Below are 17672 nucleotides of genomic sequence, written 5' to 3'. Positions count from 1 at the left end.
AACAGTTGTATAACAGTCCAGTGTAACATGAAATTTATCACACTGAATGATGAAAAGATCAGCTAGTTTGGCTATCAGTACTATTTAACTTGTGCTGCAAAAGTGAAGTATTTAAGTTATTTGAAATGGAGGTTGAGCCTCCTTTACACAGGTCAATCAACAAGACCATTATCTATTGCTTATTTGGTAATCTTAACAAAGTTTCATGACTAATTGATGAAAGCAGCATTGGCCCTGCCTGCTTAATATTGAGAAATATAAGATGGCAATTTGATGTCTGGAGCACATCACTGATTTCTCCTGTAAAACAGTAATTTTAATAAAGTCTGATTTTGTTAGCAGAGTTGAGAAAGTTGTTATTTATTGCTCTCCTTAGATGTTGGCACTGTGGTAATGCCACTAAACTAGTAATCAAGAGCCTGTTTTAATGTTCTGGGGTTAGGATTCTAATCCCACCATGGTGGATGATGAAATTTGAACTAATTAAAATCTGCACTTTTAAAAGCTCTCTTAGCAATGACTAAGTAACTACTGTTCGTTGTCATCAGAAGATATCAAGTTCAGAAATGTCCTCTCTCGAGGGAAATCTGCCTTCCTTTTTGATCTTGCTTATGTGTGACTCCAACCCCTAGCAACATTGTTGATAGAATCCTTAGTGTGCAAGCAAGCTATTCGGCCCATCAAGTCCATACTGACCCTCTGAAGGACACCCCACTGCCATAGCCCTCCCTTTCCCATGGCTAATCCACCTCACCACATCTTTGGACTATGGGAGGAAACCACGGCACTCAGAGGACCAACACCAACATAGAGTGTGTACAAACTCCACACAGTCACCCGAGGGTGGAATCAAACCCAGGTCTCTGGCAGTGATGCTAGCCACTGTGCCACTAATGGTGCAATGTTCCTTCAATGTGCACAAGCTCTGCAGTAGTACTCGACTCTGCAATCTTTTAGTTGACACTTTAAAGTCGGAGAACTAGATTTTGATGTCTGGTATGAGGTGAGAGACAGTGTGTTGAAACCAAGGTATGCCAAGATGGAGGAGGAGGAAAGTGAGGGGAACAAATACAAATGATCAGTCCTAAAGTTTGGCTACCAATGAGGTTGTTGCACTCAATGACCAAGGTGAGTAAAAAGGGGAATCTGAATAAGCAGTTTGTGTTTTATTTTTTAAAAATCCATTTTTCCTATTCAGGATGATTTTGTTGGAGTACACAAATTTTAACTTGACAACTCACGGTGGTTAAACCACATCTGTTTATGTTAATCTAATCTTCATGTCATATCTTCGTCCAAATTCTTAACTGTCCTATGGTACATTGTGGCTGGGTAGCAAGTGACAAACACTTACAATTATTTTTATTTGTTCATGGGAATGCATTTTCAGTTTATCCAAAATCTTGGTGAGGGTGACAAAATAAGTACATCTGAACATTGAAGGAAAGTGTTCAAAGGAGTAATACTCAAAAGAGCTGAAGTATAAAGCACGTGTCCCAATTTTGCAGGTTGCAAGTTATAAGTATCAGTTACCTTAATTCTTTCTGAAAGTTTCTTTTGGAAAATATTTGACCTTGTTCGTTTATTTGCATCTAAAACCGTCTGTGACTTTGACCTGACTATTAATCTATATCTTTAGGAATTTTATAGGTTTTATAATTAATTGCGTACGAAGACCCCAAATGTGATGCAGTGTTTCCACCATAATTACCTCTGCGAATTGATTTCAGCTTTAAAATGAATTTCGATGATTCTTCCAAAGAATTTTTGAGCCCACCTGTTCCAGAGAGGAGCTGAAGTAGAAATACTGAGGATGCAGCAGTTTGGCATTGCACGGTGTGCAAGTGTCCTTTTGTGCTAAGCAGGCATACCATGCGATGTACTCCGGCTGACTTTACATATTACAACACAGACTTTTCAACATTTTCGAACAAAATGACTCTTAGAAGAGAATGGATGTAATGGGCAGAAAGGAGTTATTTAGCCAAGTAAACGTGTAGCGTAGACTAATACACAAGGCAGCTCGCTACGAAAAAGAGGATCCCTCGATCAGGTACTCTGGTGCAGTTTCATAGATTCAGTTTCTGCAGTTTCGTATTATTATAGTTCCTGTCTTACTAGAATAATATATTTGGTCCTAGCTCTGTACTACTTTGCTTTACCGATTAGCATTATAAACTTTTCGAGCTGTCATAATGATGTGGACTGATTAAACAAATTGAGTTTTTACAAATGTATTGTGTATGTTCCAGTCTTTTACTGGCCGAGGTATGAAACGATACAACTTTGGAGCTATCTTGCCTTCCTACCGGCATGGAAAATCAACTATTTGAAATCCTTAGCGTCCTTACCTCGCCTTTTTATCCCCCACATTGGATCCTGATTTCAATGTTTGAAGTGCAAAAAATACTTTTAGTGAATCGAATGTATCTGACATCGGTGTAATTGACAGCGATGCAGATTTCAGGGGCAATTGTGTAAAATAAATTATTCAATAAATTCTGGAAACAATGACCTGAGGCCACGTGGTGTGATCCCTGCGCTCTGATGGCTCCCAGTCCTGCCTGGGCTTTAAAGTTTATATCATTAGTTTCAAATATTTAATCGCTTTAAAACCTCTACTTCTCCATTTTTCCAATAATTCTCTATTTATAATCTAATCTTTTGGGTCACCTGTAGCAATGCATCTTTATGTTGGTCTCTGTCAAATTGTATTTGATAATGTGTGAAAGACCTTGGGACGCTTCACTGTATTTAATATGCGGGATAAATGTAAGTTGATGAGGGGTTTGGTATCTGTCTCTCGCAATGGCATGCGCAGCTATTGGATTAAACTGGAGGCTTGGACACAGACTTTGGTACCACCTGCTCATTCTGACCAAGGAGAAATGCACAATAGGCCTGCAAAATCGTAAAGCGCATTCGACCTCCATCATCCAGAGCGTGGACACCAATAAAACCAAAACCAAATTCTTGGGCAAGAGCCAGGAACTGGGTCACTTGGACAAAATTCAAGCAAATTAGGTCAGTCCGAGCGAAATCGATAGCAGAGCAAACCTGATGGCAAAATGTTCAAACCAGCAAAATTCAATTGAAGCAGTGCCAAAGATTGCACAGGTTGCTCATAACAAGAGTTTTTTCCAAGATCTTCTCTCTTTCTCACACACAGCCTGGTAGTGAGTGACATTAAGTTCCTTCCAGAGACGCCGCCTAGTAAATTTCCAATTTGGAAAAATCTAATATTTGGGTTGAACCCCCTTTAGCATTCTATAACATCACGAGTGTAATGTTTCTTAAATTGGAATGTCTTTGTTTTTTTTTGTCCGACTCCCTTGCTAAACGTTGGATTTTTTATATTTTAAATTTTTTTTTATAAAGAAAGCACCCTCCTGTTCTGCCTGCTCCACAATCCAGCCTCATTACCAGCGTTTAATGAGACCCCCATACTCCGTGACATGCAGCCGCTCCATCTCATTAACGAAATCGCTCTTCAATGCTGATTATTTTATTTGGAGCCATAATTATATTTCTTTTGGCTGAATCACGATTGAAAAGCGAAAGACATTCGGGGACGCGGCGCCCCTTAATTGAAGGATGCTGAGAAGATTTAGCGACGGTGGGATGCGGGGCGAGGCAGAGGTTCAAACTGCCTGATCCGGCAGAGCAGCTCGCCCCTCGCCCCGCTCCATCCTCCCGGCTTCGGCAAAGAGAGAGAGAGAGAAAAAAAAACATCCACACAAACAACTTATTACTTCTAATTCATGAACTGTCTGCGCTCTCACAAAATCACCTGCACGAAACAAGAATCTAATTTGTTAACCTGGCATTTCTGTAGATGGAAGATCGATTTTCTCTTTAGAATTCTCTAATTGAGTGAATATAGACGCCCGAATTAGCTCAGTTGGAAAAAAGTCAACAAAAATCATCCTTGTAAAATAAGCCATATTACTTCTGGAATAGCCAAATAATAAACGAACGCGGATCGAAAGGTCCCTGATTGAATGACAGTCATATTCTGGAACTAACTGGCTTTTAAAAAGCAGAGCGGGGTACGGTGTTAGAATATTAACTAACCGAGCTGAGAATTGCTGGAATTACATTTGTTTTTTTGTGATATTATTAAAAGTCTATCCTCATCTCCAGAATGCGTGAAAATATCTACTTTCCACTCAGATACACCGCATTAACTTGTTCGAGGCGAATTTGTTTGTTTGTCTATTTTTATTTATTTGGGGAAAAGATTGATGTGTTCTTATTATCAGTATCTTGTTAAGAAACAAATGGAGGGAGAAAGGACGCTGCGGGCGCCTTTGAAGTTTTTGGCTAATTAAAGTTTTATATATCCACATTTTCAAAGGATTAAAATTATGATCGTTACAAGGTTTTTTTTTATCTGCGGGTGTTTACTTACCGGCTTTTGCATAAACTATATAGAAGTTCCCCACCCCAATCACTGGCTTGTTTTATGTAACCGAATGACACAGAAAGGTATTGCTCTAATTTGCCGGCGAATTAAAATTGATTCTTCTCATCAGGCAAGAAAATAAGGAAATGTGCGATCGTTAATTATTGCAGTGGACTCTTCATTTCAAACGCCAGGGGTCGAAATAAGCAATTTATATATATATATAAAAAACAAACATAGAATCAAACCAGGACGCCCTGCCTAAGCAAAAGCAGATGAAGAAATAGCTGAACATCTGACTAGAAGCATGGGCGATTTCTGCAACTCCCACAACAGTTTATAATCCGTTTATTAATGTGAATTATTTGCTTGGCCATTTCTCAGTAAGACACAGCCAGTACGTTGATACAGTCAGGAAATATATTTCCACACCGTCATTATTTTCACTGAAGTCGTTTTCTTCATCACACTTTTAAAAAATATTACATTTGGCCAATAACGTTTAAGTCAATTCTTTCCAAAGTGTTGGCAGGTTTGCTGCGGGTCTATGTGTCAACTGGAAACTTTAATATTTATAATCAATTGTGTCTCCTGCTCCATCTGCAGAATTTACGCCGTTCGAAATTTAGCTGGTTGTAACTGATGAAAGATCGAACTTGTGGATTCTCCGAGTATCCACTTAAGAGGACAGTAGACCCAGAATAGCGGCAGTAGTTTACGTTGGTAAACGCATCTGTTCTTCTTGTAACAAATTCAACATCCCATCATCAGATAGGGACACCAGCAAATGGTAATCTAACCTAACATCCAAAAAAATGTCAAGTTTCAAATCTCGATGATAAAAAAGCTACAAGAATTCATGTTCCACGTTATCCTGCTTTCTCTCTAGTTTGGTTCCTAACGGCGTTGTGTTTGTATAAAATTGAATCTTTGTGTTCCATAAGAAACAAACTCAATAAATAAATTATATTACGAGCAACCAATATGTATCCAGACAGCTAGTTCACTGCTGCCTTTGGTCTGAGTAACAATTTGAAACCTATTTAAAATTTACCGATCGCTTCTGTAAAGAGCTCCTTTATCCCCGGCTCTATATTTTAAAACTCGATTCTGACAAGACTGGAGCTGTCCCCCCAGCGCCTAGGTAAGATGTTGCTTCGGAGAGCGTTACAAACACCCGGTCGCCGTCAATTCTTTGAGGTTGAGCAGATAGCAATCTACATTGAACCCGTCTCCGCCAAAGTGTGGTAAGTTATGTTTCGACTCTCTTCGCCTCGATTTCTGCCTGCAACTTATTTGCTAAGTGATTTTTGTTTTGTTTAGTGACAATAATTTTAACCGCCTCTCCCCATCGCCATCGCAAGGAACCGTGTAGCAACTATCAGATCCACCCAAATCTTTTTAAAGCAATTTCTTCTCTTGCAGTCGTGTCTTCATAAACGCAGATGAGACAGAATTCAGCATAAAATGGAATAACACTAATATTGTTAGGACTGAATCTATTCTGTTTCTTTGGAGGAGACTTGTTCCAGTTAATTCTATCTATAAGGAGGAACTGCATATTACAGAGAAATTGTATTTTTTTTTTAACGACGAGCTAACGAATTGGTCTGCATTTTAAACTTTCTCCCCAGCCAATGTGAATCATTACAGTTTTCTGCGTGGCTTGTCACTACCTGTTTTACTCTCCCTTTTGGTAGCAACAAGCTCAGAGTTCCCCATCACACCAACTGCCCCCCTCCCCCAAAACCTCCCCACCCCAACCACTATCCCCCACCACTCCCCTTCTCCCCTGCCCAAGTTTGGATTCAAACCTGCATTAAATGTTTCTCTGCCTGCTCCGACCTGAGACGCCACAGCGCTGTAAGAAGTCATAAATGCAGCAGGGTATCAATCACCCGGCTGCCATTACCAGGCCGCAGTAAACAACGAATAATAAAACCAATGATCTCTTTATAACGGAAAATATACTTAACTGGAGCGTTAAGTCGATACATTTTCATACCCAGATACCGTCTCAATTTGACATGAAAAGGCGTATAGAAAAAGAAGAGCACGGGCAATAACCAGAAATGCGTTTACAGAATGAAAGCAAAACGCTCCTTTCTGACATTCTATTCCATTAACCACGTTATAACAATGCGATGATAATAATACATTTAACCAGGCTCTCTGCTCAAACACCTGAGTCTCTCCCTGAGGCTGCAGCTGCCGGCTCTGGACAACTGAACTCCGTGATTTTTTTTTTGTTGTTTTTGTTTGTTTCCTCTGGCAGTGATAAGGTTTATTTTCTTCTAACAGTAGCTTGCTCATCTTTCCCCAGGTTCCGCTTCACCTTGGTTTCCTAATTTTATTGACGTGTACACATGCACACCGAGAGTTCGGAGACCATCCCGTGTGGACTGAAAGGAGCAGGCACCAAACTCGAATCTGGAGTCCCGTCTTGGAAGCCTGTGTGTCTGCCCGATATCAGGATGAAAACGCTCTGCCAAGGATCCTATCCACTCACATTCATTCTGAAGATTGACGTGTCTAAAAGCAGAATTGAATAAATCTAGGCAAGGTGCAGAGAAAAGAACAAAAATGCACAATCTGCGTCTCGGCGCCTCCTTTGTCTGCTCCTCACTACACAGAGCGTTTACAAAGCTCACTCTCGAATCTGCTTTTAGGCCTTTCTAATAGATGGTGAGAGTCAACTTGCTGCACAATTAGCTTATTCTACCTTATTTTAACTGACTTTATATAACGCCAGTTTTGGACTTTTATTACCACTTAATAAATTCTCTTAATTGCATCAATTTTGTTTTAAAAAATCAATCACAATCTAGATGAATTGTATCAATGAGGTACATCAGTCTCAATTGTGCCTTGTTACGCATCTTACACTATGTTTTCTCGTGTTAAACTAAACGTCTTAAGAGATACGATTTCCCTAGTACTAATACTATTTAGATGGACTAGTTCATACACCAATTACATCTACTCTGTAACCTGCTCTCTATTTCCACTGATATTCACAACAGCAGATCTTTTCCGTTGACAGCCCAGTCTAAACCAGTAGCAAATTAGTGCACATTTATACTGATTTTGTTTTAATAATCGTAATAAAAGCTTATAGATTTGGCACTAATTAGATAAATGCCTAATGATCTTGAAAATTACTCTGGTTTGAAATATATTACTAACAGAAACTTTGTTGTTGGCTGATTTTGGAATTCAGAAGATTAGAAACGGATGGCTTCACGTGTTTTTACAGTTCTGCAAACCGCTCAAGCGGCGAGTAAATTGTTAAAATCCATAGTATTGACAATTTGCCGATTCCCCCCACCCTCACAACCCCCATACATAGGTTTAATTTTGTACCTCGTCCGTAAGTTTTCAGAAATATGTCCAAAGTCGAACACTTGTGAAGTGTTTGATTGCAAACATACTTGTTACAACCAAGAGCTTCCTTCTGGTACATCATTATTACGGGTGAATGTTGCAAACCCAATTGGAGAAAAATCAGAACATTTTGGAAATCACGTTACGCTTGGGCTTGGGAAGGTTTGGCGCAGGGTTGGGGGGGGGTGGGGGGGTGGGAAGAAGTGGGTGCTGAATTCCTCCGCCCGATTTAGTTCTGAAAATATGTAAGTTCCAGGCATATAATGTGGTGGGGAACCGATTCCAGCCTTTTCGTAAATGTGCAGGTCTGATATGTTATGTAATTGTAGCAACCTTAATATTTGACTATGGTTACATTATAATAGATTACATTAAGGCACAGGAAAAGAAAGTGAGCAGATAAGGTATAGTCAGATAAATATAATTCCTGTAATATTGGCTTTATTATGTTTGGTTTGTATCTATTATCCAAATTAGAACAGGTCATTTAAAGGCATAATATTTGACGTTGAAAGCTAATAAATCAGATTTAGAAAGCAGAAATAGAATTGTAAATGTTCCGAGTGCTTTCTGACTGGTTGGGTGAGGGGTGGTGGTGGTGGGGGGGGGGGGGGTGAACTGAAGCTGCCTTGAGGCATGCGTAATGGAGTCTCACTTTGCTCTGACATTTGCAGCGGTGAGTTTTGATTGGCCCTGATTTGGAGCTGCTCATGGGCTCATTCAAGTGTTAAGCACCACCCCGTCCTTCTAAAGGAGATTATAATGCAAGAGACTCCCTTTTACAACAAACAGAAATTTGTAGTTTTTTTTGTATTTTTAAAAAAAACCTCTCCGGTTTTTAGGGCACTCTCATCACCCTGGAGCGGTGCGCCATGCTCTCTCACGCCGACCTCCTGGACGCTCGCCTGGGTGAGTGTTGGCGCAAAAGTCCCTTCCAAAATCCCCCAAAAATATGTAGAGACCTCTCTGTAGGAACGAAACCACCGGGGGCTGCTGGCTTGCCGCTTCCTACTCATAGGCTCTTCGTTATTCCGCTTTAATGCAACGAAAATGAGTTAATTCTATCTAAAAGTAATTATTTTAGTTTCAAATTACTGCAATAATTTGATTTAGAATCAATTTAATAGAATTGTGTTCGTTCTTTCAGTTCGGAAAACCTATCACTTGTTAACAACTGATTGAAAGTTTTTTTTATCCTCACTTTATGTTTCTCTCTTTTTGCGTGTGTGTGTGTGGATGCCGATCTGATTTCTATTGGTTTTGTTCCATTTTTGTCTCCCAGGGATGAAGGAGGCGGCGGCTGAACTTCTCGGGCACCGGGAGGCGGTGAAGTGCCGGATGGGACCCGGGGGCTCCGAGCCTGGTCACCCGGGCGATTGCCCTCCGGGCTCAGACACGGTGGAAGGTGCGACTCTCCTTCCCGGGGACAGCATCACCTCGGCCGGATCAAACCCGGGAGGAGGAGGCGGCGGTGGGGGCTCAGGCAGCGGCAAAGACCCGGACAAACAGCAGCAGCAGCAACAGCAGCAGCAACAACAGAGCCAGCAGAAACAGAAGAGGCACCGGACCCGCTTCACACCGGCTCAGCTCAACGAACTGGAGAGGAGCTTCGCCAAGACGCACTATCCGGACATCTTCATGAGAGAGGAACTGGCTCTGCGCATCGGCCTCACCGAATCCAGAGTGCAGGTAAGAACATGCCCTCAAAACACAGCCAGATGGGCTGGAGAGGGGCACTGCGGGAACAACCACATTGGAAACACGTTTATGAAGTGTGCAAACCCTTCTTTCCTTAAGGGTATCTTTAACCAGGTTGCAGTATCCCAATCAAATTCCCAGCCGACTTCCAAACTAAGTGAACCCTGCTGTCCCATTCTATAATCAAGCGGGGAATTAACTTCACCATCTCACTGTTGCTTGAATGTCATTTTCTCCGGTATTCCAGAGTTCTTAAGATGACATGATGTAATTCTGTGGCTGCATTGAACACATTAATCTCTCGCTTCTTACATTTCCTTAACCTTGCTTTGGGGGTGAAGGAACTTGCAAACTTGTAGGGGAGAATCCAACCGCTTCCCGGTTAAAATAAAACAAAAGGACAGAACTGCCCGGGCGGTGCAGCAACAAAGTAATGCGGTTGACCAAATGTGTAAAATCACATCCCTTCGTGCAATCTTGAGAGCGAAGGAGATAGATGAGAGCAGAATTTGACAAGGTTTCGGGTTATTAGCGACCCGCCATGCAGTCAGGAATGAAGGCGGGATCCCGAAAGATAGACGTTTGAAAGGCACCCGGTGTCTTTAGCAAACGCAACCTCAAATTTCAGTCCACTTTACACTGTTTCCACATATTCTACAGGAGACGCCACCTCAATAATCTGAACCAGAAGCAGAGGAATTAAATGTACTCCCGAAGTGACTATACGATGAGGTGTGAAACGAGTGATTCGTCTTCAGAGAGCGCCTGGCACCACAACAAATGTATAGTTCTTGTTAAAAGATAAAGCTATTTTAAACCATGCATAATTTTGAAGGAATTGAGAATTGAAACATACTGTTCTAAACTTCTATTTCTGGCGCCTTGCCTTTAGGTAGCGGCCGTTAAGATATTTAGTAACTAGACCATTATCGGGCTTGGCATTTAAATACTCAAACTTTGATGGTCATGCCGAAATGAAATGGAATATTGAAGATTTTAGTTTCAACACCAAGTCCAAATCGAACCATATAAAGTTGAAATTTATTTTCTCAAAACGTAATATTTGTGAAGATTTATTTCAAAATTAGCGTTCAAAATAATTATGTACCTGATGGAAATTGCAGATTAAATTATCGGCCGGTAGTTTAACAGCATAAAATGTAGGGTTCGAGTTCATAACTGGGTTCATTAAGATGAAAGAGCGTCTCAATATGCTCTCGGCTACTGGCGCCTGTTAAAAATTACGAATGTGCGCAATGTCCCGCGCCTCCTAAAGTAATACAAGCCCACAGAAGTATCCTCCCGGACAGCCGGGAATGGCAACAGCAGAAGGAAGCTCCTTTGTTTTGAAACGCGGAGACTTGTGTGAGATTTCCGGGTTCTGACGAAGGGTTTGATCAGCAAATCACCCGAAGCGGCTCTCTGTAATTACTGCTGACACTGGCCATTACCGCGGCTGGCCAATCAGTTAAAATGATAGCGATTATAATCTGATGATAATGGAAAGTGTAAAGAATTGCATTTTAAAAGTTTGCGCCCAGAGGGAACCTCAAACTTTTTTTTTACATTCAAGGCGAATAAAGCTGACTTCAAAGTTCTTGAGGCTTTCATTCAGCTAGTAGAAGACTACATACCAAATATTAGCAAATTTCCCACCTTTTCAGTCCAAATCTTTACAAGTGGACCTGGACGGAAAGCTTGTCATCTCAGCAGCACGGTCAGAAACCCTAGTGATCAACAAAAGAAACCAAACGATTCAAGTCCAGTGTAACATTAAAGAAGATATTTTTAAGACTGGATTGCTCTTTTTGAACTCAAATCGAAAATTTTGGATTTAATAGTAAAGCAAAATATAACCAAACAGGACTAGCAATATCTGGTGTAAATTTGACAAATATTATCAGTAAACGCACTATAAATAGTTCTTGGCACTGTCTCTACAATATTTTACGATTAGAACTCGTGTAGATTACTGCTAAAACATCACAGCGTTTCTAATAAACTTGATATAAAACGGCTCCCGCCTACAAAGCTGAAGGTCCCCAATAACCAATTATGGGACCCAGTTAATAATGAACAGCGCTTTTATCACAGACCAGGCTAATGTCTTCTTGTCTTAAATAAAGTCCGGTTGACGGAGATTTGCTTAGTTGCAGCTCAGCGTTTAGTTTGAAATTACCTTCCAATTGTGTGTGCGATGTCAAATTGCAATATTAGCCTTGAACCCTTAGATTTAAGTTTGGACGCTAAATGGAGGAAAGCCGGTGACTGATCACTTAAACAAACAGGTACAAGATGATCACATATCATTTCCGACATTGGTCAGGCTGTTTCATCGATAATGATCACATGTACTCACTTAATGAGGAAAACCTTTCAGTTGCATATTGAAATCGAATTTTCACGAAATGTTGAGGCGTCATTAATGTTAAACCCTGTTATTTAGAGATATTTTCGTTCTAACCTATCGTCCAGGTTAATTTTCTCTAAGGTGACAAAGCTAGTCCCGTGTTGTGAATTTAATGCGGGGTTTTGGAGAGGGTTGCTAACTAACCCACCTCCTAAACTGCCCCAAAAGGTCACCTCCTTTGCCTTAATCTAATGTGTTATTGTTTGTTTCCCCCTCAACGTTTACCATCAAGTCCGTTCCTGTCATTTCCCACAAAGGAGACATTATCTAAAGTTTATTCAATTTCCACAGACAACGCATTAGAACATAAATCATTTTTCTCTTCACAGGAGCCCGATGAACAAAGGCGTAAATCAAGCCAGTCTCTCTCTTTCTCATACATAGGGATAATGTTTAAGCCCAAACTATTTCGAAATCATAATATAGAACAAAAGGTGTTGATTATAAGTTTACACGCCTGCCTCACAAATATCGAATGCATTTATTTACTTAAAATATTTCACACCAACAATTATTGGCAGGCCATTTCCGAATCATCTGTCGTCTGAAATGGTTTGTTAAATGGCAATGTGAAAATAATGCAAATCATGCAATAAAATACAATATCATCAGCATCATCATTAGTCTCCAGCATGTATTAATTAGCTTCCAATACTTTATTTACATAAAACCCATATCAGGGAAATAACGCTGAACAGTGATCCTTGAGATCTCATCTTTCCGTCCTAATTATGTGTTTTAATTCTCCCTGTAACCTGTCGTTCTATATTGTGGACATGCAATGCCCCGTCACCTGCCACATCTTAATAGGCGACAAGTTGAAAGTATTTTCTAGTTTTCTAATGGAATGAGAAATTGCATTTTCTCTAACACTATTAAAGTGTAATGAATTTCGCTGGGATTTCACGGTTGACTGGGCAGAATGAATCTGTGCTCTGTGCACATCGAGAGCTTTAAATTTCACACAAAATCTCCGCATTAATCATCGCAAATATTACAGTGAAATCTTCATAAACCCAACAGTTTCCTGGAAAATGTAACATTTGAAACACTACATTTTCTGAAAAAAATTTCACATCCGTTAAAACTCAGTGGGCCATTTTACTGGCTTATTTTTAATAAATAGAGGATAGAATCTCAGAAAAATTGCAGAACTTGCGCGTAAAAAATGAAATTCTAAACAGGCAGATTGCAGTATCTGGAGTCTATTTTGTACAAGTAACCTTCTCAACTATAACAATTTAATTGTAATACAAGTAGCTACTTATTTCCGAGACTGCAGTCAGTATTATTTAATGTATCGATTAATTCCACAGTTACTTTCCCTTTTGCAGGACTTGATCTTGGCCAAGATGTGTCGAGCCTTCTCCCAGTACGATTTGCATTATCCTGATAAATAACGGTGCTAATTCTTTCATATTCCCGGTTTCTAAATTATCTGAGAGCTATTGCAAAATTAGCTTGAATTAATCCCGCATACTTTGTACGGTTCATTTTCTGGCCCATCTCCCATTCTTTATTAGACGAATAATACTTCTTTTCTCAATCAAGATAGAGATAGCTCGTATTTCAATTCCAGAAACCGTGCCTCACCTCATTGGATGTGCAGGATTTTCTAACGGTTTACGTGAAATGATGTAAAACAGCCCTTTCCCTTTTCTTAAAAAAAATGTTTTTAAACGCTTTGTTTCAGTTCGATTTCATATATTCGTTGCGATCATTTTCAATGTCAAGTTCATTCCTCGTGCCTCAATATCGCTCTGCAGATTTGCCAAATTTGAGCCTTTTTCACGACCATTACGTTTAAACCCCTTCCCAGATGATTTTATTGCATCTTTCAATGTCCTCCTGTGAGACTGTCTCCTTCCCGCCTCTGTCGAATGGAAATTGCAAGATGTGATTGTATTTCATCCTGTGTTAATTGTAGATTTATTTGTGTTGATCTGAAGTTCTGTGCACCTTTGGAAGATCAATTCGTTATAAAGAAACTTGATGAAAGGTCACCGGACTCGAAACGTTAACTCTGCTTTTTTTCCCACAGATACTGCCAGACCTGCTGAGTTTCTCCAGCAATTTCTGTTTTAGTTTCAGAAAGTTCAAAACGGGCATATGATAGGTGGTAAAAACTCCTTCAATTTCAACGCGCTCTTCCAAAATAAACTGATAACATTACCTCGGTCCCTTTTAGGGCAACGTTTTTTAATTTTGAATGTGGAGGAATAAATTTGTTCTACTTTTAAGTGTTTGCCTTCCTGAATGTGCCTTTAAGGTCCCCCCCCCCCACAATCGTTTCCTTAAATTGCCCTGTTGTTCTTGAGCTGATGCCCCTAATGGTCTCTTTGTCATCGGCCCATCTGCAGTAATTTTTTCCGGGAGTTGACCTTTCGCCCTCGCCGTTCCAAGGAAAAGAAGACAACCTGCCCTCCTCCCTCACTCCCAGTCACAACCCACCTCCCCACTTATAAACCTGATGATCACCCTTCTCTGGGGAGTCGTGGGTAGCATCAATTTATTTGAGTACCTGTGAAATTTCGTAGTTGGGTTGAATCATGTGCATGGGGAACAGTGGCGAGGTTTGGGTTGGGTCAGTCAAAACTGGAGATGATCTGGGAAAGGAAGGAGTATTCTCAACCAAACTGGGAGACCACAATCCGTGAATATTCTGTCATGTGCACACACACACATAGACAGTGCACACATAGACAGTGCACACATACACACACACACACATAGACAGTGCACATATACATACACATAGACAGTGCACACATACACATAGACAGTGCACACACATACACATAGGCAGTGCACACACATACACATAGACAGTGCACACACATACACATAGACAGTGCACACATACACACACACACATAGACAGTGCACACATAGACACACACAGTGGATCCAGCTCAGTTTTGTGTTCTTACTGGACACTCTCCCCTTTGGCTCTTGGTGTTCTTCAGAGTTTTGCAATGTCTCTCATTAATTGTGTGTCCTTTCTTTCCCCCCCCCATCCCCACCACCTCAGGTTTGGTTTCAGAATCGCCGCGCCAAGTGGAAGAAGCGCAAGAAGACCACCAATGTGTTCCGTGCGCCGGGCACGCTGCTGCCGACTCCTGGACTGCCTCAGTTCCCGGGCGCCAGCATGGGAGACGGCCTGTGCTCCTTCCACGCCAACGATACCCGCTGGGCCACGGCGGGGGTGGGCGTCTCGCAGCTCCAGCTGCCCCCGGCCCTGGGCAGGCAACAGGCCATGGCTCAGTCCCTGTCCCAGTGCAGCCTCGGCGGGCCACCCAATTCCATGGGGCTCTCCAACAGCCTGGCCAGCGCTAACGGCGGAGGCTTGCAGTCCCACCTGTACCAGCCCACTTTCCCGGGCATGGTGCCCGCTTCCCTCGCCGGCCCCGGCAACGTGACGAGCGGCTCGCCGCAGCTCTGCAGCTCCCCGGACAGCGACGTGTGGCGGGGGACCAGCATCGCCTCCCTGCGCCGCAAAGCACTCGAGCACACAGTGTCTATGAGCTTCACCTAATGCAGCTCCCCTGAGCAGCTCTCCCCTCACCCCCCTCTTTCCCCTCCTCCCCAACCTTCTGTCCAGCAGCCAAACAGCCAGGGAGTCGACTCAGGGTTTGAAATGCATCCTTCAGTACCCACACTCAAATAGCAGGTGGGAGGGAGAGGGAGGGTGGTTGGTCAAACTCTTTAAAATTATTAATATTTAAAGAACCCACTCGAGGCACCAGGGACAAAGTGAACACCATATGGACTCAACTTCAAGAACTGTGTCAGTGGCGGTGATCTGGAACTCTGAGCTGCCTCATCTTTCTCAATCACATTTCCACATGGCTAGAGTTGACCTGTTGCAATAACATGTTAAATCACACAAAGAAGGAGCTCTGACCAACTTTAGGGGAATTGTGTTTCTTTTTCTCTCTTTCATTTGCTTTGAATTTCTGCACGTTTGTATTCTGCACATGTCTCATTAGTATGTAATCACTCTGATACACTTCAGCAGGCCCAGCTTCTTGGACATTTCGGTGAACTTCACTGTCATTACCTCCGGGCCCTTTCCCGCTCCCCTGACTCTTCACCTGCCCCCCCCCCCCCCCCCCCAGGAGTAGATACACAGCCAGCCTGCCCCCTAATTCAAACTGGTCCTGGCTGACCACTAGTTCAACTCCAATTGCCCACCTGGATTCCATGACCCTGAATATCCTTACCCCTCAAAAGATACCTAATTTATGATCATTTCAATTGACCACGACTCACTTCCCTTGGTTGCAGAAGAGGCTGGATAGTCAATGACAGATAGATATGTGAGATTAGCCTTTGCAGTGTTGCCTCTGCACTTTTAACAAATTGACTGCACAACATATGTTTTGATTCACCATTCAATCAAGAGACCACACTGAAACATACTTCAGTCTTGCACTACAGCAGCCGCGGTAACACAAAAAGGCGGTGCAAGAAGGTGTACTGATTAATACTCTTTTCTCAATGCACTATGTTATATCGTTTGCGAGACTCGGTTCTCCGTGGTCGTAGCTCATGACTTGCGTGATTTTCTTTTTTTATATATGAGAAAAATCCTTCAGTTGAAAAATGCCACTTGCACAGCATGCCGAGAGGAAGGTCACCAGCATGCCATGTGCACGTGAGTATTTCGAAGCCCAGAGCCAACATAAAGTACAAACTCCACATCTTCACCTGCATGAACTGGTCAGAATTAACTATTGGGCGGAAGTTTCATGTGAACGAAATGATCAAAGCTGTGATATAGGATGTTTTTTGTGTAGAATAACCATACCGGTTATACATTGGTCGATTCGTGATATGTTTTAACTTATTGTCTGTACTTATTTATTGAACATAGATTTACAAATAAATGTTTGATCTGTTATTGATTTTCTTTTGCGCTGGGTTAAAATTTATTCATTACAGAGGGGGAAATCCTGCCATTTTGAATATGTAATATACAATATTCTCTTCATGTTTTCGGATTGTGTGATCTTGGCTTAACATCCCTTTCTGATAATACGCGATAGCATCCTCTGTGCCTTTTTAGCTGTCATCTACAGCCCGACTCAGCAAGGCACTGAATCTGTTTCCAAATTAGTCAAGCTATTGCAGAGTTATGTTTATTATTAAACAACGACAAATTAATACATCATAACTTAAAAAAAAACAACGTACTGGTTAAGTGTTGGCTGGGCTTTCGATGCATTCAATAGGAGAGTACAGTTAAAAGAGCACAGAAACATAGGAATTACCATTCTGTTCATCACTGCCCAATTTAGCAACTAAGTGATGGTTATTATTTTAAGATGTTTTTAATACACAATGTGTATTAAACCTTTAACGGAATTTATAAGAAAAAAGCTCTATGATTTCATGTACAGTTATTTGTATTTAGAGATGTCAGAAGCGTTCAAAAAGTGAAACTCGATCTGTGGAAATTCAATAAATGAATTGAATAAAAACAAATGCAATGCATTGCAGGAAAAACAAAGTTTCGACGTTATAGTTTTTGCACAGCCCTTCCACGTGTGTTTCACTATCAAGTGACAAGAGTAAAATATAAAGACAGGCGGCATTTTTACCTCACTGGTTTTCCTTCGTTCATGGAATGTAGGGCTTCGCCAGTTAATCCAGCATTTACTGCTCTTTCCCTGATTTCCCTGGAAAAGGGGGTGGCGAGCTGGTTTTGTTTGAACCACAGCAGTCCTTGAGGAGTAGGGGCACCCAGTACTGCAGGGGAGAGAGGTCCAGGAT

At 41.4% G+C, this 17672-nt stretch overlaps 1 protein-coding gene across 2 annotated transcripts; it reads left to right on the top strand.

The window, feature by feature from the left end:
• The first annotated feature begins 6577 nt into the window (after nucleotides 1-6577).
• otpa (orthopedia homeobox a) lies at nucleotides 6578-15516 on the top strand. Of its 2 annotated transcripts, none has more exons than XM_043686302.2 (3): nucleotides 6578-7090; nucleotides 9072-9478; nucleotides 14929-15516. In XM_043686302.2, exons 2-3 carry the CDS (start codon nucleotides 9074-9076, stop codon nucleotides 15430-15432), a joined length of 909 nt encoding a protein of 302 aa, XP_043542237.1. In that variant the 5' UTR covers nucleotides 6578-7090; nucleotides 9072-9073; the 3' UTR covers nucleotides 15433-15516. The 2 variants fall into 2 exon arrangements, with proteins under 2 accessions (XP_043542237.1, XP_087849694.1); XM_087993568.1 differs by lacking the exon at nucleotides 6578-7090 and adding an exon at nucleotides 8612-8698.
• The last annotated feature ends 2156 nt before the right edge of the window (nucleotides 15517-17672 follow it).

The sequence above is a fragment of the Chiloscyllium plagiosum genome, unplaced genomic scaffold (genome assembly GCF_037043375.1).
Source record: "Chiloscyllium plagiosum isolate Xiang-an unplaced genomic scaffold, Cpla_swu_hap1 HiC_scaffold_2, whole genome shotgun sequence".
In the NCBI taxonomy this organism is placed as follows: domain Eukaryota; kingdom Metazoa; phylum Chordata; class Chondrichthyes; order Orectolobiformes; family Hemiscylliidae; genus Chiloscyllium; species Chiloscyllium plagiosum.
This window is presented reverse-complemented; position numbering and strand designations above follow the sequence as displayed.

Coding starts and splice junctions, on each gene's coding strand:
- otpa (XM_087993568.1), top strand. CDS start 8,662: ATGCTCTCTCACGCCGACCTCCTGGACGCTCGCCTGG. Junction 8,699..9,071: donor CCTCCTGGACGCTCGCCTGG/GTGAGTGTTGGC, acceptor TTTGTCTCCCAG/GGATGAAGGAGGCGGCGGCT. Junction 9,479..14,928: donor TCACCGAATCCAGAGTGCAG/GTAAGAACATGC, acceptor CCACCACCTCAG/GTTTGGTTTCAGAATCGCCG.